Below are 22,176 nucleotides of genomic sequence, written 5' to 3'. Positions count from 1 at the left end.
TGCAGTCAACAAGTCTTTTTGTTCAAAAGCACTTCAACATGTATGAAGTACACGTAAAAGAGTAATAAATCTTATCCAGAAGATTTTGACATGTATTTACTGCACTGTAATTCATGAATTTCTGTGTAATTTTCTCATATGTGAAATATGATTATGTGCAAAAATTTCTTAAGAGTAAAAGGCCTTATCATGTTTGTATCCTCAAACACCTAACATAAACATATAAGTATCTATTGAATAATGTTTAAGCAAATGAATAAAAGAGTAATACCTCAAAAATTTTCCCATTGAATGAGCCAAAATTAGCAGATTGAACCTGATTATTTAAACCAGTCTACCTCTGTGGAAGTTATTTTATCTAAAATGAGTCAATTTCTGATCTAAACCACATGAATTAGTATAATATTAGAAACATCTTGTTCTCAGACCACTCAATCCACCAAACCAGATAAGCATAAAGTTAAAGCAATTTTTGAAAGTATGAGTGAATATACTCTAAAGGATCTCAGACCCATAGGATGTATTTCCATAACAAAACTTAATAGCTACTGAAATATAAAAAATAAATAAATAAAAATGACATACTCTTTTAAAATGTAAATTTTAAAAAAATAAATTCCTTGAAAAAATGTATCTAAAAATTTTTTATTTGGTCAAATTTGTTTCTAAAAGTAAAACTGTATTAGGCAATTGTGGTATTAGATAATAGCAAGGTAGGCACAGGCTGGTTAGAAGAGAAATGCAGTAGATTTGCAAATCTTGTTAGACTTCACGTGGCGATATTGAATTTTATACATGGCTAAAGCTTGAGGGAGAGGGAGAGATGCTGGACCATTAAGGTAGAGGTAGTAGCTGAAACTATGAACATATTTTAGTTAACCTAGACAGAAAGTGAGAATTCACAGTGGAATCCAGAACAAAAATATGGTGATATTTCAATATTTGGAAGTTGGGCAAAAGAGAGCAGGTCAGTGCATTAAACTAGTAAGTGGTAGTTAAAAGGAAAAGGGAGTTAAATGGAAAATACATGGCATTAGTGAAGTCCAGATAAGATTGGTGTTTCTTAACAAAAGAGCAATGATGAATTTTGACAAAGATTTCAGGAAGATCAAAACACATAAGCACAGAAAATTAACACTTGGGTTGGTAAAATCGAAGTCATGGTGTTGTGGATAAGAGATGTCTCATGGAGATGATGGTGATCAGGTGCTAATGGAACAGACTTAGCCTAGAAGGGAGATAAAGAAATGGAGACAGCAAATGGTAACAGTTTATGCTCACACCAAGGAACATAGCTTAACCCATGCCCTGTCAGAATACTAAACTGAATGGACTAGTTTTTCTGATTCTGTATGATTCTTTCCTCCCTATCTGAAGGCCAAGAAGATACTACCTTCATATACAACACAAAAATATTATACTACTATTGTAATTGTGTTGAAATTGTATTGCAGATGCTATTGTTATAATAATATATAATCTATAAATATTTTAATGAAAGCAAGAACCTCATTGGTTCTTATAGATTCTTACATAAATATCCTTCAGAAATAATACATTCTGCTCAAAATTTTAAAGAACTGAACTCATTTTTAGCATTATTAAGAAGAAGAAATTTCTCATAGGAGGCTTACAAATATTGTAACTATTTCTGCTATAAATTATTATGTAAAGTTCTTTCAAAGATGGATTTTTGGCACATGGAATCTTAGTTTCTAATTCTATATGCCCTCATTATCATTCCGCTCTTAGTCTGATGATCAAACCTATAAATCCAAACTAATGTCATCTTCAACCTCTTTCTCTTCTTATAACCAGTCAGCAAATTCTCCATCTTACCAACTAATAGATGAGTTGTAAGTCTGATTTGTTTCCTTTCATGACCACAGCACCCAGTAATTATCTCCAGTCATAACCTCATTGAAAATCTCCTATCAGAACATCTAGGTGGCCACTAATCTTTCTTGAAACCTTCCAGTGAAACATAACTTAATAGCAGGATTCTAAAAGGAGACAACAAAGGCAAATCAGGGTTATCATTTGTGATACCAACAACACCTATCTTTTATCAAGCCTTAGTTTGCTGTAGAATTTGATGTGTTATATATCCCTTATCAAGCTATAAACTGTTCTAGGACTTCGATGTGTTTTAATTAATTTAATACATACTACAAACTGTGAGGCATGTAGTATTATTTCAATATTTTATATGAGGAAATCAAGGCATAGAATAATCACTTAACTGTCAAGTAACAATACAATATGCACTCATCATATAAATTTCAAAGAAATCATATTTTCAAAGATAATTAAAACTGAAATTATACTCATAATAACTGAACCCATAAACAGAAGTAATCATGCTCAGTATCAATCAAATCAGTACCTAACATACTTTTTTCAGTAGTGTGTTTGATTAAAGATGATGAATCCATTAACGAAGATGCTGTGGCTTCTTTTTGAGCACACATAATATATGGTGTGACTTCACTTTCATCATCTTGAATTAACCTTTGAATTAATTCCAAAGGAGGTTAACTTAGATCAAACTGATCCAAAGTCCTCATTTTAAAACAAATTATTTTTGTAATGTTTAATTGAAATTCCTATGGGGCCCATGAATTTCATGGGTTATACAATACTGCCCAGGGAGGCACCCGCCAGATTTCCCAGAGGTGAATTCCTGGATCTTTTACTTCCATGAGCAATACCTCAGTGTCCACATGTTGGCTTTTACATATATCGTAAGCATTATGTGTTTTAAAATCATATGCACAAAGTCTAAGATTGATAAACTGAGAGCCTTAAAAAAAAAAAAAAAAAGAATGTCCAAGGCAAAGAGGCCAGCTGGGCTACAAAATCCCCTTCTAAAAGTATGAACCTCATGTCTAACTGATTTTGCCTAGGAGCCCTCCATTACTTCTGCTGGAATCCTTTGCTTCATTCCTCTTGTGTGCCTCACTCACCCAGATTCTTCCACCTCAAGCTCAAATATCCCCATACAAGAATCCTTTTCAGCAACAAACTTTTGCCACGTCTGCTGTGACTTCCATGTATGTGTCTTCTCTAGGCACTCCTAGCAAATAGCAAAAAAGGCTAATGTCAAGTGAAAGTGGAGAGCTGTGCAACTAGAAATCCAATGTTCCAGATGTCTTTGCCCAAACATCTACTGTTAATCCACATGCTATTTAACTTTTGGTATTATTAATAGGAAAACCTCAGTTGTTTGATATATTGATGAGGCTTTTGTGGTCTGACAGAAACAACAACCACAAATGGGTTGTTTGTTTTTACGTTCTGCCCTCTGTAGCCAATATAGATTTTTCTCTGTGAAGTAAACCATAAGCTGGGAATATGAATATTATTCAGCTCTTATACAAAGTTAGAGAAGGATAAGTGAAGTGACTCAAAAACTTCCCAGGTTTCCTATATACAGATTTCAATTGTTTAAATTAGTATATTGGATTGCTTGGTTAATTTTCTTTTACTTAATCTTTTGTAAGAAATTTTTCTGTATTAATAAAATCTAATATTTTGTCACATGAGACACAATATATTTCTTTTTTAGGCCTTTAAGATTGTTTGTTTGTTTTGACATGTAGAAACTGTTTATACCCATTTCATCAGATTTATCAGTTGGTTTCTTCATTCTTGGTTTTCTCATGCCTGTGAAGACCCTCGTACTTCAACACTATTAAAAAAAATTCTTGGAGGTAGATATTTAGTCTAACAGTTTAAAACTCTGCCTCCCATTTTATGGTGCTTAGTTCAACTCCCAGCTCTGGTTTCTGACTCCGGCTTTCTGCTGAGGCAGACTCAAGGGGCTTCAGGTGACGGTCCAAGTCACTGGTCCCTACCTGACATAGAGGAATCTGGACCCTTACTTCAGCTCCAGCCCAGCCCTAGCTGTCACAGGAGCTTTGAGAGTGAACCAGTAGATAGGAGAGCCAGTCTTGTCTGTCTGCTTTTCAAGTAGGAGTGTGTGTGTGTGTGTGTGTGTGTGTGTGTGTGTGTGTGTTGTCTTTTGGCAGCTTTATCGTTTGGGAGTTATGTCTCTATCTTTTAGTGCTTTTTTTTCTTTCATATTGAATTTTTTAGCTATCTGAAACGTAATTTGGCTTAAGAGATAAGGTTCTAATATTATTTTCTGCCAAATATTCTCTGATTTAGAAAACACTAAGTTTGATTTTTTTCTTCTTTCCAATGTGCTAAATATCACATTGTGGAATTTAATGTGGGATTTAATTTAGTGTTTATCTTCAAACCTTAAACATGCTACAAAATTTTAAGCTTCTTTTTGTAAAAGAGATTCATTTTTAAAATCACCTTAAAGATCAAATTAAGCTTTTTAGATTCATTAACCCAGTGGAATGAATTTGTATACCATACAAAATGATATTTTGACTCAAGTCAAATGTAAACCAGGCATATATTTGTATGATTGGTTAGAATGGTGGTTTTATGGAAAAAATAATCATTTGAATTTATATGATAAAAACAATCTGTCATCCATACTCTCAAAATTCCAAACATCTTTGTTTTTCTAACAAATCAAATATTCTGCAGTTTCCAGTTCAGGTTTTTCAGTAATCACAATATCAGGCAGTTTTTGATCAACTCCACTTAGGAACTTGAAGAAAATCCAAGTCACATGCAGGCTTTGATCCTATCATGGACAGAGTAGCCGTTTGAGTCTCTGTGCCACGAAGTTCATGAGTAGTGCAGGTTCACTGATGGTCAACCTTTCTGTAAAGCCCATTTTTATCCCTGTGAAGGGTGGTTTTATGCAATCAGGTCTCTCAGCCTTGAAACCCCCAGCTTTCTGTCCCTCAAGCACTTGGTTATGGACATTATCTTTCACGTCCTTTCAAAGCATGAGTTTTCTTAAGAGGCATGGGAAATCTCATCCACTTCTCTTTAAGAGCCTACATAACCAATAAAGGATTTCAGTGAGAAAGGGAAAGTCTTCAGATAGTAATCCCAGAAATATCAAGGAATACTTAGTGACTCCTAAAGCAAAAGAGCCTGAAAGATGGAAGCCTGTGTTCTCTAATGACCTTTTCAATCTTTCCAGTCTTCTATAGCAGCAAAGCCAAGACAGAAACGAATAGTTCCATAAATTATCCTGCCAGAAATCAAGTTTCAACTCTCAAGTCATGTATTATTTGATTCAACTCTGTGAAACAACCTAATTTAAACAATGAGGGTGCAGAACTCCAGTTGACTTTCTAACTTAGCTTCCAAGTTTGGTGTCACCTTTGAAACCTTATGTTCTTGGGAAGACCACTGATTTCATTTTACTTCACGAGATTGTTTGGTGGATCCATTTTCAACAAATCACTTGCAAATCCTCTTTCACACACAAAAATTAATCCATAATGTCCATAAGCCATTCCATTGATGTAATAAGTAAATCTTATTCTATGCATCAAGGAAAGCACTAATTAAGTATCTTCCTTGCAAGTCTTGATTGGGTGGCCATTTCTTCAGTTTAGATGAAGGAAAAAATATTTATAATGGAACCAAATGTTATGATACTGCTTTTTAAAGATCAAATCATTGGAGCTCATGTGGATAGCTCTATTTTTGTTAGCCATTTTCTCTGTGCGTGCGTGTGTGTGTGTGTGTGACAGAGAGAGAGAGAGAGAGCGAGAGAGAGAAAGAAAGAGAAAGAAAGAAAGAAAGAAAGAAAGAAAGAAAGAAAGAAAGAAAGAAAGAAAGAAAGAGAGAGAGAGAAACTCAATTTCTTCATCAGTAAAAACTCAATACTAAGCATTCCTGCTTCTCAGGACTTACACATATAGGTAGGTTATTGTATTGAAAGAAAGTTAAGGTCCGGGTCGTTGCGCCCACCTATGAGAACTGGTCCTCCTCAGTAGAAAAGACAGAGCAGTAGATGGCCGACAATGATGCACATGGAAGATATGGCAGCCCATTGGGACCTTTAGAGGACAACTAGTACCATAGCAGAGGACAACTACTCCAGCCAAACAATGACAGCAAAATCTGGACAAATGGAGACTCTAAGTTCGATTATGTCAACCAATGGACATTTGAATGCTTTCTTCATTCTTGGATCATCGAGATCAACATTTTACTACTATTGAAACCACCTAGGCAGAACACTCGGAGCATGCGCCACAGAAGTACCCTGGGTTGATATTGGGTGGCAGATCTCCATCCCCAGCTACTGGGATGGTTGGGAGGCTGGGTATGGCTTCATCCTTTCCTCAGAAACAGGAAGAAGAGATGGAAAATTTGGAAACAATGATCACACCCACTTTTTCCTGACCCTTGTTCTTTTCCATCATGATAAACAACTTAAACATAATCAAAAATAAATTTAAAAAGAAAGTGAAATTAAATGAGGTCTGTCCTCTGGAAAAACATCTGTTCTTTCATCTTTCATATAATTCAGTAAATTTAACATTTAAATAAATAACAGACAGAATGATGTACAATCCCTCTAAATGTAAGTTACTGTAATATAAATCTTAAGTAATTTGAATACAGTATTTCCAAATAAAATCTTTCCTTTATTTATTTTAACCAATGTGTTTTGACTGAAGTATCCCCAAATAGTGTTAAGTGAAGAAGTGAATGTTTCATCCCAACCAATTAAAAAAGTCTTTTTGGCTTGAAAGGGAAAATATCTAACCAATTAGCTCTGTTTCATAGTAAATGCCTCCAAAATGCACATCCAATATGCTACCTTTATTCAGGAGAAAACATGAATTCTGACCAATATTATTCAGTAGAGATTCATGAAGACCTGTCTTTTGAACCATAGTATACACATAGGTTGAAATGTGATTCATGACGTGAAATATTTGAAAGGGTTTACAAATTTATAGATACAGGTAGGATTCATTCCAGTTTCACTGGTAAGAAAAGACATAGTATGAAATGAAGTTAACAATAGAAAACAATTCCACTAGTTGGAAGATAAAGGTTGCCAAGCTATCTGCAAACATTTACTGATTTCACTTTAAATAATAGATGCCACTTCCTGTCTTTAGCAACAGCTTATATCCTGGTGCACTAATTATTTTTTTTAATCTTTTATAGGTTTCATTGGTGAGTTTGGTAGCCACTGCTCTTGGCTATTCAGAACTTGGTGCCATCAAATCACTACGAACGCTAAGAGCTTTAAGACCTCTAAGAGCCTTATCCCGATTTGAAGGCATGCGGGTAAGAATAGAAGCTCTGTAATGACTTATGCCAAAATTGCATACAGAGAATGATTTGCAAATTGAAGAGTGCCATACTCTTCTGTCTCATAGAATTATAGGATCTGAGAGCAGAAATTTGGATGTTACTAAGCCTGATCTCCAGAAGAAGTTGGAATTTGTTTCAGCATGCCCTTAGAAATTACAGCAGAGCTACCACTAGAATTCAAATGTTCTGATCACACTGTGGGATTGTTCCCACAACATCCACAAAACCATAGGCTGGCTCGTGTTTTGTTTTTCTCCATTCTTGCCACTCTTTGAAGTGACTATGAATTTCTCACATTCATCCCAGGAAGAAATTCTTCAACTTCTCTATAGATACTTTGATTCCTCAAAGAGGTTAGGCATTTAGCCTTCTAATCAAGACAGGGTTAAGTCACATCAGATAGTGTCAGTTCCACAGTTAGCTCTGACTGCTGTCTTCAGCTGTCTGCTAATGCAAGATCTGGGTGCCAGTGGTGATGGTTCATGTAATTCTGTCCTTGAAACCGCCATGGAAACATGGATTGGATTTCCTGCTTCTAGCTTCAGCCTTGGCCCATTCCAATCTGCTTCAGATTTGGGAGATGAAGCAGAGTGTGGAAGTGCTTTCTCTCTTCCTCTCAAACTAAATATTAAAAATATATTTAGTGTAAAATTACTGATGATGAATAAAAACACACAATTGTTTTGTGTGCTTTACTTCTTGAATTAGTACACACAATTGTTTTATGTGCTTCACTGCTTGAATTACTATCGGGAAAACAGTGTTAAATTGAAGTCTCTAACAACATCTGTACATTGTGAGCAACCGGAGTAGTCTTAGGATAATTTTCCATCTATTTGAGGTTACTCTTGGGGTTTGTTTTATAGCTCTCCTTTCTAAAGGAATATTCTGAGGTTGACTTTTTCATAGCACTTAGATGTTCCTTTCCAGAGCTCTTACATTGTAAGTATATTATATGTGTAAACATGAAGTAACAGTTATATAGATACACAGCCACTTCCACACCCTTCTCAATAGTGCTTAACACAAAGCCCAGCTTTGTTTAATCTGGCTTGAAAATGCACACGGATATTGAATTTAATCTATTCCATGAAGCATTTATATCAGAGGTGACTTATTTGGGGGCAATAAGCTTCAATATTGACTTCAAAATTGACTCATCAGAGAAAATGAAAGAATCCATCAGCTTTCCCAGAAACATTGTAAGTTAATGATTACTTGGTCTTTATGTTGTAACTGTATTTAATCATAGCCAGTAGTAATAAACCAAGATGATAATTATACAAACTATCAAATAATATAATTTTTTTCAAATCATTCTTGTACCATGATGGATGCTCGTCAGCACTCATCTGTTTACATGGTTTTACATTTTTTTCACATTAATAGTTTTTTTTTCTGCAGAGAGCAATTTTTTTCTAACAATTTATTTATTTTTATTGGAAAGGCAGATTTACAGAGAGAAGAGACAAAAAAAAAAGTCCATCTGCTAGTCCACTCCCAAATGGTTGCAGTGGCCAGAGCTCAGCCAGTCAAGAGCCAGATGCTTCTTTCTGGTCTCCCATGTGTGTGCAAAGGGCCAAGGCATGGGGCCATCTCCTGCTACTTTCCAAGGCCACAAGTACGGAACTGGATGGGAGTGGAGCAGCCAGGACAAGTGCCCATGTGGGATGCCAACACTTGGAGGTGGAGGATTAGCCAATTGAACCACTGCACCACCTGCTTCAGAGTGCAATTTTTAAAAATAAAAACTGAAAACTTACAAATTTGTTCTGATCTGAAAAGTATTGTTAAGTATTTTCAATTCAGTCATATGAGAAAATTAACATGTCAGCTGTGAAATATGACAAAAGTATTATGTCATCTGATTTGAGGATAAAATAATTCGTGGAGGCATGGAGTTTATTTTATACAAATTTTAGTAGGGACAAAACTGATAAACATGATGTATATAATTTTAAGGAAATAGAATGCAATAACAGAATTTTTGTAATTTTGAAATTCAGGTTTGATTTCAGTTTAAAACTTCTTGCTTTTTCAACAAATGTAGAAAGTATTTTTAAAAATAAATCAATAGTTCCATTTAATATAAATGTTCAACAAAATACTCAAATGTCAAGTAGATTAGATTCAATATTACTGTTGACCTCCTTAGATATTTCAGAATACCTCAACATCTTTGGAATTTATTGAGATGAATGGTGATTAAAGTTGTTCATCATACATTGGATCAGCCTTGTTTTGTAAAGTAGCATGTGTCGCAAAGTGAACATTTAAAAGATAGCACGGTAACAGTAATGCACTTCTACTCAAACCTCTCATGTTCAAACATCATTCTCACCTCTTTTCTTAATTGAATGTGACCTTGTTAGATTGCAATTTCCCTATCTAGGACAAAAAAAAAGGGGAGTGGTCTATGTGAATTCCTAATCATATTCTTCTTCATCACAAAATGTTAACTTTATCTGAGGCTGTAGATTTAAGATATTTTTAATACCCTATGCATTCATAAAGGGCTTGCCCACTTTTCGAGTCACCATCCACTTGTCAAGACTCATGAAAACTAAAATGTTTTGCTTCTCCAAAGTTTGTGGCATAAGGGGTTAAGCAACCATCTCTGATAATATCTGTTCACGTACAGAATTCAGCACTTCTGATTCAGTTCACTGTTAATGTGCTTGACACATTAATGGCATAATTTTTACTGAACTTGGCAGATTTTAGGATAGTCTAAACAGGCGTATAACTCTAACAAGGCATATGTCAACAGTTGATGTGCAGGACAGCTTTAGGGGGGGTGTGCAGAGAAATCTTCAATACCCCAGTGAAGAGTAACTAATCTTTTTGTCCTGCCTAGCAAAGTATATATAGATCCGTGCTGACCATTTCCTGTCTGGTTCTAAGCTTTCCTTGTTGTTCTCTGTCTATCTATTCTAATTTTTTTGTTTGTTTCCTTTGGGGGGCGGGGCTCCGGAGCGACCCTGATGGTCATTGCAACAGAGGAAGGGGATCCAAAGTTGGAGCTAAGGACCAGAGAAAGCTCCCCTCCCAAGTACCAAAGGAAGTTTACTGTTCTCCTGTTTCTGCGGACCACTCAGGGCTCCTGGCTGTTGTTCCAATGACCTTGGATCCTGCGAGGAAGGATATGGGCTTCTTCCATCCCATGTGGTAGATCCAAACGGGGGGAGGGGTGAACTCAGAGTTCTCGGTCTCCAAAGGCACTCCAATTCCCTGTGTTCTTCTTGGCGGTTGGGATGTAGTCCTTGGTGCCCATACTGATAGTCCTTGGTGAGGGTCCAAGAGTCCCCCTGTATGTCTTATAGTTATGCTAATGTCTGATGCTGATTCGAATCTGTTATCTATAAGTTACCTGTTATATTCTTGATTCTGAAAATTCTTGCAGATTTTCAGTTGTTTGAGTGTTCTCTATACTGATTTCCATAGAGGCTGTACCAGCCTGCAGTCCCACCAACAGTGGAGTAGGGTTCCCTTTTTCCCGCAAAGATTAGTTATTCCTCACTAAGGTATTGAAGATTTATCTGCACACGCCTCCTAAAACTGTCCTGCGCCTCAACTGTTGACATATGCCTTGTTACAGTTATAAGCCTGTTTAGACTATGCTAAAAGCTGCCAAGTTCAGTGAAAATTATGCTTCAACACTATAAACTGCTAAATACTAAAATGAAAATAGACAGGAGACAGATGAATAGTACCTTATAGCCATTTTAAGGTGTATAGCAGCTGGTTCTGTGTATAAACGAAAATTGAAATGTCAATGAAGTAATCACAGGCTGTGGTTAAGAACATGCATTTTTTTAAGCATATTGATTACTCAATACCATGTCAATTAATTCCATAATGTTGTAAATTGTTGTTGATGTTATGTTGTGGCTTTTCATTGGATGGGATGATATTCTGCCAGTTCTGCTTTCAGACCAGATATGGTCTCTCCAAGAAACTGTTCAACTTATCTGGATAATAAGATGCTGGACTCTATGCATGGTACATGCTTGCAATGAAGGATTCATGACTGGATTTGAAATGTAATACTGCAACAAGGTGGAGGAATCCGCCATGGGGGAATGGCACGGGGAGGGGTTGGGAGAAGCCCAGAGCTTATGAAACTGTGTCATAAAATGAAATGAAATGAAATGAAAATTTTTTAAAATATCTAATGAATCAATGAAGAAATGATTTCCATGGTAAACATCCCTAAGCTCCCTGGCCCTCATTCCTTTCCTAGGTGGTCGTGAATGCTCTGGTGGGAGCAATCCCCTCTATCATGAATGTGCTCCTGGTTTGTCTCATCTTTTGGCTGATTTTTAGCATCATGGGTGTGAATTTGTTTGCCGGCAAGTACTATCACTGTGTCAACATGACAACGGGCAAAATGTTTGATGTTAGGGAAGTCAACAATTGGAGTGATTGTCAGGCTCTTGGCAGTCAAGCTCGCTGGAAAAATGTGAAAGTCAACTTTGATAATGTTGGAGCTGGATACCTTGCGTTGCTTCAAGTGGTAAGCGGCTAGAGTATCAGATTTGATTACATTTTCAAAGTGTTTCAAGTAAGATTATTTATCTGTTCTTTGAATCATTAGTGTTTCACAGTAGAAAAACTACTTGCTGATGACACCTGTTTTAATTTTACTTGATATGAAAAGGAAATGATAGTGTTTTTTTGTATTTTCTCAGTGATAAGCCTTCAGCATGTTTTAATGTAGTTTTACGTTTGTTTTACTTTTTCCTTGTCATATTATTGAACGCTATGATCACTTTTAGTTCACCATAGATGTTGTTGCCAAAGAAGTTGTAAGAATGCTTATACTGCAGTGCTGAATTTAACATATGAATTATTTGCTAGATAATCTGTGCTAAAGTCTAAGAAGTATAATTCTATTCTGTATAGAAATTAAAATATTATGGGGATGGATTTCAAAATGTATGAAGTGTAATTTTCATTCGCTTGATACTATAGTAACCACTGAAAAAGCACTTCTAATATTGTTTTTGTGTGGTCACGACTGTTGGACTGCATCAAAGTGTTTACATTTGGGAATGAAAGGGAATTCAGATTGAGGTGAAATTTACATGAATCAAGACCCCTGTTGAATTTTAGTGTAGAAAGAAAATAGAATATCCTCTGAAAGAAAAAAATTCAACTGTAAATATAGATTTTTAAAATCTAATTTTAATGAATTTTATTTCAGGCTCTTCATGGAAAATTTCACAATTTTGTACAAAAATTATTTATAATAATGCTGTCAGATTTTAAGTTAATGTAATGCCATATTATCGGATGTCGATTTTATGCAAAATTCAAATTTGTGTTTTTTACAGGCCACTTTTAAAGGTTGGATGGATATTATGTATGCAGCTGTTGATTCCCGAGATGTAAGTATTACTAAATTAATATTTGTATCTACTAAATTTTTGATGAAGAATATTGGTGAAAACTGAAAAATTTATAAATTACATTTTTTTCTTTAGATGATATCAGAATATTTACCATTGCATATTGGGATGATCTTCAACCCAATAAGCTTTAGTTGCGATGGTTAATGTATATCCAATATGCAGTATGAGTCTAACTGCATGAATCACGATATCAGACTGGTCCAGTTAGTGAGACTATTCAGAGTAAGAAAGGTAGTCAGTGGGGAATTAATTGGTCTCCCCATCCCTGAGGAGTGTGGTTAACAGAGTTCATAAAGCAATGTGCAAGTATGTCATGATATAGAAAAGTAAATGAGTTTCAAGAAAACATTGTTTTTGAAAATAGAAATTAAACTATTTTATGTAGAATGCATAAGTATATGCCGAACTTTCCTCTTACAAGTCAATGTTATGCTGTTGAAGATGTATTTCTAAGATCATTTCCAAAAGCATACTTAAAATATTACAAAAAATTGTAAGAAGAGTAATTGTAAGAAAAGGTCAAATAAATCTGTTTATGCCATTGTTATTTACACAAAATAAAACATTACAGGTAAGTCTCATAGGAACATAGATTCAAGAACAGTCGTATTAGTTGCAAACCTTCATTACATTAGAGCATGCTAGTTTGAAAAAAAATTGCTTTGTAGTTAAAAGTACTTCAAGGCAAGACAAATTAATTCCATATCAAATAATGGTACCCACCATATTATTAATGTATTTTAAATATTCATTGTGGTTTTGGAATGGCATTTAATTTTACTTATTATTAGTTATTATTTAATAATTAAAATATTTGAATTATATTTAATATTAATAAATTTGTATTGATATTTAATATTATTTAGGTTAAACTTCAGCCTGCATATGAAGAAAATCTATATATGTATTTATACTTTGTCATCTTTATCATCTTTGGGTCATTCTTCACTCTGAATCTCTTCATTGGTGTCATCATAGATAACTTCAATCAGCAGAAAAAGAAGATAAGTATTCCTCAACTTACACCTTTCTGCCTCCTGAGGTTCCAAAGGACAGTCACTCACAACAGGTTTAGATGGCCTTCATGCTCAGTTCAGCTGCGGTGGATTCCAGCCTCTAGTTAGTGGCTCTGTCCAGGCTCATCCACTGCAGAGATGCTGTAATGTCCTTCTGATCTTGAGCTGTGTCTATGGCATCAGGACACCCACCATGTCTCCAATATTTGAGTCTAGGTTACAGAAATGTTCAGTACCAATTTCCCAGCTGCATGTTCACCCACTCCCATTCTCTGTATCTGCTTCCCCACCTCCACTCACCCTCTAAGAATCACCACTGGCACTCAGCTGCATGAACATTTTGTCCTCGATGAACAAGCTTTGTGCTTATATCTGCGTAACTTTACATGTGATATCTGCTTTTTCTGTATGCTTTGCCTAACACACCCTTAAGAACTTTTTAATGCCTCGCTGAAAGGCACCATTATAAGAAAAGCCTGTCTCGGATATGAGGGCGATCTGGCTGCGACATCTGTCACCCCATTGATCGCCAGGGTTGATTCGGCTGATCTGGCTGGCTAGTCGGGTGTCCCTTTCCTCCCTCACCGCTCCATGTGCGTCCCTCCCGAAGCTGCGCACTTGGTCGAAGAGGAGGACCATCCCCGCTAGAGGACCGGTCTTCGGTCAAGAGTATACGAGTAGCTGTGCTCCCCTGCTAGAATCTCCAAACAAGCTCTCAAGAAAAGCCTGTCTCTAAGTCTCTAAATTTATTGTTGCTTCAGCAGCCCATATGTTATCCCAGCATATCATTACATACCTTCTGTGTTATCAATGTCTTTCCCTGTCAGCAGCAAGACACTGCACCATATGTATGATAAATATGACCTGTAACGTTGAAAATGCTCAGAAATCTTGAGGAAGGAACTAAATCTGTCAATAGTTAAATGAGCTAAGAAGGTATATTTTTCTTCACAAAAATATATATTAAAAACACAGTAAAAACAAATTCAGATTCTCCACTAACCAGAGTTTTATATACTTAGAGAATTTTGGATATTATTGAAGTATTCAGAATTTCATAGAAGTGAGAAAAGCAGAACAAGTTTATATGACATTTAAAAGTTGAGAAAATACTGAAGACTCAATTTTTTGTTGAAAGTGCTATCTTAACACATGCTGGGATTGTAAACAGTTTTATACTATGTTTTCACTTTGGAGGCCAAGACATCTTTATGACAGAGGAACAGAAAAAGTATTACAATGCAATGAAGAAACTTGGTTCCAAGAAACCTCAGAAACCCATTCCCCGGCCATCAGTAAGAACTACTCATCTTGAATATGCCAAAGCTGTATTTTCATATAATAATATTGAGCACTGCTCTGGATCAGAACCATTATTTGACATCATGAATACCCCTTTTCTTTCCATTTCTAGAATAAATTTCAGGGGATGGTCTTCGATTTTGTCACAAGACAAGTCTTTGACATCAGCATCATGATCCTCATTTGTCTCAACATGGTCACCATGATGGTGGAAACGGACGACCAGAGCAAATACATGACTCTGGTTTTGTCCCGGATCAACCTTGTCTTCATTGTCCTGTTCACTGGAGAATTTGTACTGAAGCTCGTCTCCCTGCGATACTACTACTTCACGATAGGCTGGAATATCTTTGATTTTGTGGTGGTGATTCTTTCCATTGTAGGTAAGAATGTTTCCACCAAAGAGGTGCATTTGTGTGCAAATGTATCCGTTGATACCTACCACCTGTTGACAATGGAAATTAGATATGGAAATAATTCTAAGTGTGTGCCAAAGTTCAACACCCACATATTTATATGAAACATTCAACTCTGGGTTTATTTACAAAGTGAACAAGTTAGAAACTGGGTTAGAAATACTGGATTTGGGGAATAAATGATGAGAACAGGAAACAAAAATCATTAGACACCTCTCAGTGATAAGCAAAAGCACAGATTGAGGAATGAGGTAGACTGCTTTAAAAATTTGTTTTCATCCAATAAAATTAGTACTGGAGGAAGCACAGAGGAGGAGCTGATCAATTGTGCTTCAATGAGTTAGCACAGTGATAATATCTGAGCTAAGTCTTGAAATAAGCAATAATACTTAATAGCATACAAAAAAGGTTTAATAGCACAGAAAAGAGATAAGTTATGACGGAATTTCAGATTTAGAAATTTCAACATTATCTTTGTATCAAATATCTTCCATTTTCCTCCAACTATGTTATGTTATTATTCAAAGTACAAATCATATTCAAATATTTAAAAAATAAATTTTATTTGCAGTTGTCACTATTTTGTTTATGAAAATAACTATTCATAGTAATTAATTATATATAGTATTAAAATGCATGTTAATTTATGAGGTTATCTTGGGTTTTATGAAAATTTTATAGCAGTATAGAATCATTCAATAGAACTTTATAACCTTTGTTGCTAATGTTAGAGTGGATCCAAATATCTCACTCAGATTTGCTTACATACAGTATCTGTTATATTCACAGACCATGCGACTGAAAGATTCTGTTTCAGCTGTGTTTTGCGTTTTTCTACAGGCATGTTTCTCGCTGAGCTGATAGAGAAATATTTTGTGTCACCTACCCTGTTCCGCGTGATCCGACTGGCCAGGATTGGCCGAATCCTACGTCTGATCAAAGGAGCAAAGGGGATCCGTACCCTGCTCTTTGCTTTGATGATGTCCCTTCCTGCGTTGTTTAACATCGGCCTCCTGCTCTTCCTGGTCATGTTCATCTATGCCATCTTCGGGATGTCCAACTTTGCCTATGTTAAAAAGGAAGCTGGAATTGATGACATGTTCAACTTTGAGACTTTCGGCAACAGCATGATCTGCCTGTTCCAGATAACCACCTCTGCTGGCTGGGATGGACTGCTAGCACCTATCCTCAATAGTGGCCCACCCGACTGTGACCCTGATACAATTCATCCTGGAAGCTCTGTTAAAGGAGACTGCGGGAACCCATCCGTTGGGATTTTCTTTTTTGTCAGTTACATCATCATATCCTTCCTGGTGGTGGTGAACATGTACATCGCTGTCATCCTGGAGAACTTCAGTGTTGCCACCGAGGAAAGTGCAGAGCCCCTGAGTGAGGATGACTTTGAGATGTTCTACGAGGTCTGGGAGAAGTTTGACCCAGATGCCACCCAGTTTATAGAGTTCTCCAAGCTCTCTGATTTTGCCGCTGCCCTGGATCCTCCTCTTCTCATAGCAAAACCAAACAAAGTACAGCTCATTGCCATGGACCTGCCCATGGTCAGTGGCGACCGGATCCACTGCCTCGACATTTTGTTTGCTTTTACAAAGCGTGTTTTGGGTGAGAGTGGAGAGATGGACGCCCTTAGAATACAGATGGAGGACCGGTTCATGGCATCAAACCCCTCCAAAGTTTCTTATGAGCCCATCACAACCACTCTGAAACGCAAGCAGGAGGAGGTGTCTGCTGCTATCATTCAGCGAAATTACAGATGCTATCTCTTAAAACAAAGGTTAAAAAGGATGTCAAATAAATACAACAAGGAGGCAATCAAAGGGAGGATTGACCTACCCCTGAAGGAAGACATGATTATTGACAAATTAAATGGCAACACCACCCCAGAAAAAACAGATGGGAGTTCCTCAACCACCTCTCCTCCTTCCTATGACAGTGTAACAAAACCAGACAAAGAAAAGTTTGAGAAAGACAAAACAGAAAAAGAAAGCAAAGGAAAAGAGGTGAGGGAAAATCAAAAGTAAAAAGAAATTGGGAACGCTCCATCTTTGTGACCAATTGTTTACAGCCTATGAGGTACCGTGCATGTGTCAACTGTACTCTCAGAGAAGGTCCATGCCAAACTGACTGTTTTAACAAATATTCAAGGTCAGTGCCTATACAAGACAGTGACCTCTCTGTCACTGCAACTCTGTGCGACAGGGTATCAACATTGACAAGAGGCTGCTGTTTTCATTACCAGCTGACACTGCTGAGGAGAACCCAATGGCAACCTAGACTTTAGGGATAGTTGTGCTAAGTGATCATTATCATTGCACCAAACACCTTTAGTACAGTACTTGCATCTACTGTATTTTTAACCTCATATCTGCCATATTTTTACAAAATATGTTCTGGTGGATTTCCCTGGTTCCTAATTCATAGTTTATTCATAATACTATGTCACTATTTTTGTAAATGAGGTTTATGTTGAGGAAAAGTATGTAAGAACCCCACTCCACGAGTCTCAAATAATCAGATGTTGCCTAGAAAATGAAATTTTTTCTCAAAATCAGAAAACAAATTTATAGGCAATTTCAAATACTTCCATTTTCTAGACAGCTTTAATTTTCAAAGTGTTTTAATCTGTTATGTTTGTTTAATATTTGAAAAGTTATGTGCCTGTAAATTCTCCTCTAATATTTAAAGAATTATTTTTATGCAAAGTATTCTGTTTCAGCAAGTGCAAATGTTATTTTAAGTTCCAGAGCTCTATATTTAATTTTGGTTAAATGCGTTCCAAAAACGTAATCTATTAAACCTGTTCTAGAAAAGTATATTTAAATATTGCTTTAAAAGTTGCTCCATTTTGGGGCTGCAATATTGCTTTGCCACCTTCTGCTCTCATCAAAGCTGATGGTTTATATCAATCCCGTATCCTCTGTTGTTGTAAATAGTTAGTTTTTCCTGTGGTGCATGTTTGGGCAAATATATATATATATATATAAATATACATACACATATATATAGCCTGATAAACAACTTCTATTAAAATTCAAATATGTACCACAGTGTATGTGTCGTTTGCAATCTTTTAACAGGAATGTATCCTGTACCATTCATTAAACCTAAAGAATTTAAAAGCTATCACTAATGCATGTTAATATTGCCTATGCTGCTCTATTTTACTCTATCCATTCCTCACAAGTTTTGATTGAAGTCAATGGTTGGTGATGTAATGACTTCGATCAGCTGTCTCTCTGTATGTCAAACCGAATAATTTAAAGTTATTTTTAAAATATCTTTATTTTGCATTTTTAACTCAACTTGAGTGTCATAAGGTGTCTTCCTTGATTACAAGGAAACACACTGCATACTGCCTATTGTTAAAACTTATACTTCATATCTTGTTACAAATATTTCTAGTGCTTGTTTAAATATAAATAATGTAAAAATATAATCAATTTTATTTGTCAGCATTTTGTACATAAGAAAATTATTTTCAAGTTGATGACATGGCAATTTATTTTACTTTATGCTTTTGCTTTTTATTTTTAATCACAATTCAAAAAGTTTGAATCCATAAGAAGTTTCAATGAATAATTTCCTAAAATAAAAGTTAGACAACGGGTTTTGTGGATTTCTTTGTTATAATATATTTTCTACCATTCCAATAGGAGATACATTGGTCACAAATTAAAATGTAGATCATTTTCTACTGGTTACAATTGTCTCACTATAACCCTTTATTCATAGAAGTTTGTTTTTTTAACTCAACTTTTGTAGTATTTCTGTATGCAGACTAGTATTATTTTTTTAATTCCTACAGCACAAATGCTATTACAGATATAACATGGACTCTGTCCTTTTTAGAGATTAATAAAGTGGCAAAGTTGTGCAAATTACCTAAATGTTTGGTTTTTGCACAAACCAGAAGTTTCATGTTAACTCCTTTAACTATCACTGTAGTGTACTGATGAGCTGCATGCAGGGAATGGCTGTTAACAAGAATGGTAAGCTACGCCATTATTGAGCCAAAAGAATAAATATTTCATTTTTTTACTGTATATCATCTCTTGGCCTCTGTTTTTTATTGTTACTATTGGCAATTTAATGTATGTAATATTTTATTATAGGTATATATATATAGGTGTAGATACAGATACAGATATATCTAGGGATATAGATATAGATATATACCTAGAACTGTACATTGCCTGACATTTTGATTCATAAAAGTTCACACTGATTTTATGACAACTTAGTACATGATCCACAAAGTGGTACTATACAATAAAGATATATTAAAAGTAGTTTTTTGTAAACTTTCACATGTGCAAAAAATCAAGCCTATTTGATGCAGTTTTCAGGTTTGAAGGTAAAAGTGGTAGGTACCTATAATGGCTGTCACCCAAATTATTTTGGCTATTATTGCTCTTGTTTTATTATTTTAAGATGTGTTTTTCATTGGAAATGCAGATTTTGAGAGAGAAGGAGAGATAAGGAGGAAGGTCTTGCATTGGCTGGTTCACTCCCCAAGTGGCCGTAATGGCAAGAGCTGATCACAAATCAGGAGCCACATGGATGGAGGGTCCCAAAGCTTTGGGCCATCTTCTACTTCTCTCTGTGGCCACAAGTAGGGAGCTAGATGAGAGGTTGGGAAGCCGGGGCATGAAGTGGCGCCCACATGGGATCCCAACCAGTTGCAAGGCAAGGATTTAATCACTGAGCCACCGTGCCAGGCCCAGCTATTATCATTGTCAACATAACTGATACCATCATCTGAACTATTGAGAGCTAGCAAATGTTATGTTTTTCCTTTAATTTCACTCTGTGAACCCTTATTTGTACATAAATTATTAATGGTACCATTATTGAAAATTTATAATTAACTTTATCTTAAGAGTGCCTTGAGTTTATTCATTTTTCTCAGTGAAACTCTAAATTATAAAGCAGATTTTAAAATATAGCATAAAGCAGCATGATGGACTTATGACTGCTCATGAAGGACAACCTGTTATAATACTGAAGGGAGAATCAGTGGCGGGGGTGGAACTTGGGGAGAGGGATGGGAAATCCCAGAGCCTATGGAACTGTATCAATAATAAAAAATAATTTTAAAAAATAAAATAAAACATAACTTGGTCATAAATATAAATATTAAAAGTTAACCTAGATCTAAATTATATAATGTGGCTAATCAGAATTCAGTGACATTTTTTGCCTCAGGTCAATTAAAAGATTCCATTGATACTATTGAGAAGTATTGTTCTTGAATATACATCCCATTGTAAAATTGTTAAATAATCAATTAATTGGTATCCATTATATATCTAAAAGATAATCTACCAAAACAGTTGTAAGAGTATTTAGTTCAAGAGAAAATGCTTTTCAAAATATGGCTATCTAGCTATAGAATATTCTGAAATGCCATTCAGAATAGACAGCTGATTACGCAATTTTAAAGGTTTGTTTTATTTTATTTGTTTATTGCAAAAGCAGATATACAGAGAGAAGGAAATACAGAGAGAAAGATCTTCCAGTTGCTGCTTCACACTCCAAGTGGCCACACAGCCAGAAGTGAGCCAATCTGAAGCCAGGAGCCAGGAGCATCTGTGTCTCCCACATGGTTGCAGGGTCCCACAGTGTTGGGCTATCCTCTGCTGATTTCCCAAGGCCACAAGCAGGGAACTGAATGAGAAATGGAATTGCCAAGATACAAACGAGCACCCACAAGGGATCCTGGCAGATGTAAGACAACAATTTAGCTGCTAGGCTATTGTGCTGGGCCCTGATTTTGTACTTTGAAAAATTCTTTAAAAAACTACTTCCACAAGTTTATATATAGATAGATAGATAGATAGATAGATATAGATATATAACATTATATATAATAATATGTAATCTATGATATAATATATTATAATATGTGATTTATTTATTTATTTATAATAATATGTGATTTATTTATAATAATATATAATATTATTATAGAATACTATAATATAATATTATAATATTAATAATACAATGTCACATATTATATATTATTATATTGTACATTATAATCTATAATGTAATATGTGTTATATGATATATAATATTATATTATATGTAATGGTAGAATGTATCTATATAATAGTATATATATAATGTATATAATGGTAGAATCAGTCACATTGATAGACGAAAGAACAAGTTATTATTTTAGTTTCATTAATAACTTGTTCTTTCGTCTATCAATGTGACTAATAAATGATATTAAATGATTTATTTTTTTTTCCTTTCCAAGAAGCATTTATTCACTATTCAGAAGGCAATGGGAAATCATAATGTAGGACAAGATATACATTGATATATTTATGTATAGTCCATTTCATTACTTGACAAGTCCCTGATATATGATTTAAGAAACAGCCCTATTCTCGATATTTATTTATATGTACAGGACTTCTTCCAACATCAAGTTTTCTTACTCTGTTCATTCCTGGTAATATGATGGCAATTTAAATGATTTATTTTTAATGAAGAAAAATCATTGTGGGGAAATAAAATGAATATTCTGTATTTCAAATATTATATGTGTGGATACATTTTATTAATTTTCAAATAGTCAGGATATTTCACAAGAGCAAAATCATATTTGTTCATGTCTAACTATTCAGTTATAATCATAAGAAAGGTCAAACTCAACATTTTTGTACAAAGAATAAATACTAAAAAGGAACAAATGTTTTGACACTTGTCTTTTAGCTTCAGTTTTTGGCATCCAGTAAGCCACACAACTCAGGTAAATCAAATTTTGCCCCTCAAGTTCCT

At 35.2% G+C, this 22,176-nt stretch overlaps 1 protein-coding gene across 7 annotated transcripts in view; it reads left to right on the top strand.

Annotated features, from left to right (window-relative positions):
* Positions 1 to 19,288, top strand: part of SCN3A (sodium voltage-gated channel alpha subunit 3) — a 93,281-nt gene extending 73,993 nt beyond the window's left edge. For all 7 annotated transcript variants that reach the window (XM_058664573.1, XM_058664572.1, XM_058664570.1 and 4 more), the window contains 7 exons: positions 7,069 to 7,191; positions 11,462 to 11,734; positions 12,555 to 12,608; positions 13,499 to 13,636; positions 14,839 to 14,943; positions 15,063 to 15,333; positions 16,207 to 19,288. In XM_058664573.1, the coding sequence (XP_058520556.1) occupies positions 7,069 to 7,191; positions 11,462 to 11,734; positions 12,555 to 12,608; positions 13,499 to 13,636; positions 14,839 to 14,943; positions 15,063 to 15,333; positions 16,207 to 17,402 (2,160 nt within the window). In that variant the 3' untranslated portion in view covers positions 17,403 to 19,288. The remainder of the gene's footprint in view (positions 1 to 7,068; positions 7,192 to 11,461; positions 11,735 to 12,554; positions 12,609 to 13,498; positions 13,637 to 14,838; positions 14,944 to 15,062; positions 15,334 to 16,206) is intronic.
* The last annotated feature ends 2,888 nt before the right edge of the window (positions 19,289 to 22,176 follow it).

The sequence above is a fragment of the Ochotona princeps genome, chromosome 5, assembly GCF_030435755.1.
Source record: "Ochotona princeps isolate mOchPri1 chromosome 5, mOchPri1.hap1, whole genome shotgun sequence".
Taxonomy (NCBI): Eukaryota; Metazoa; Chordata; class Mammalia; order Lagomorpha; family Ochotonidae; genus Ochotona; species Ochotona princeps.
Note: the sequence above shows the minus strand (reverse complement) of the source record. Positions and strands in the feature narration are given on the sequence as shown.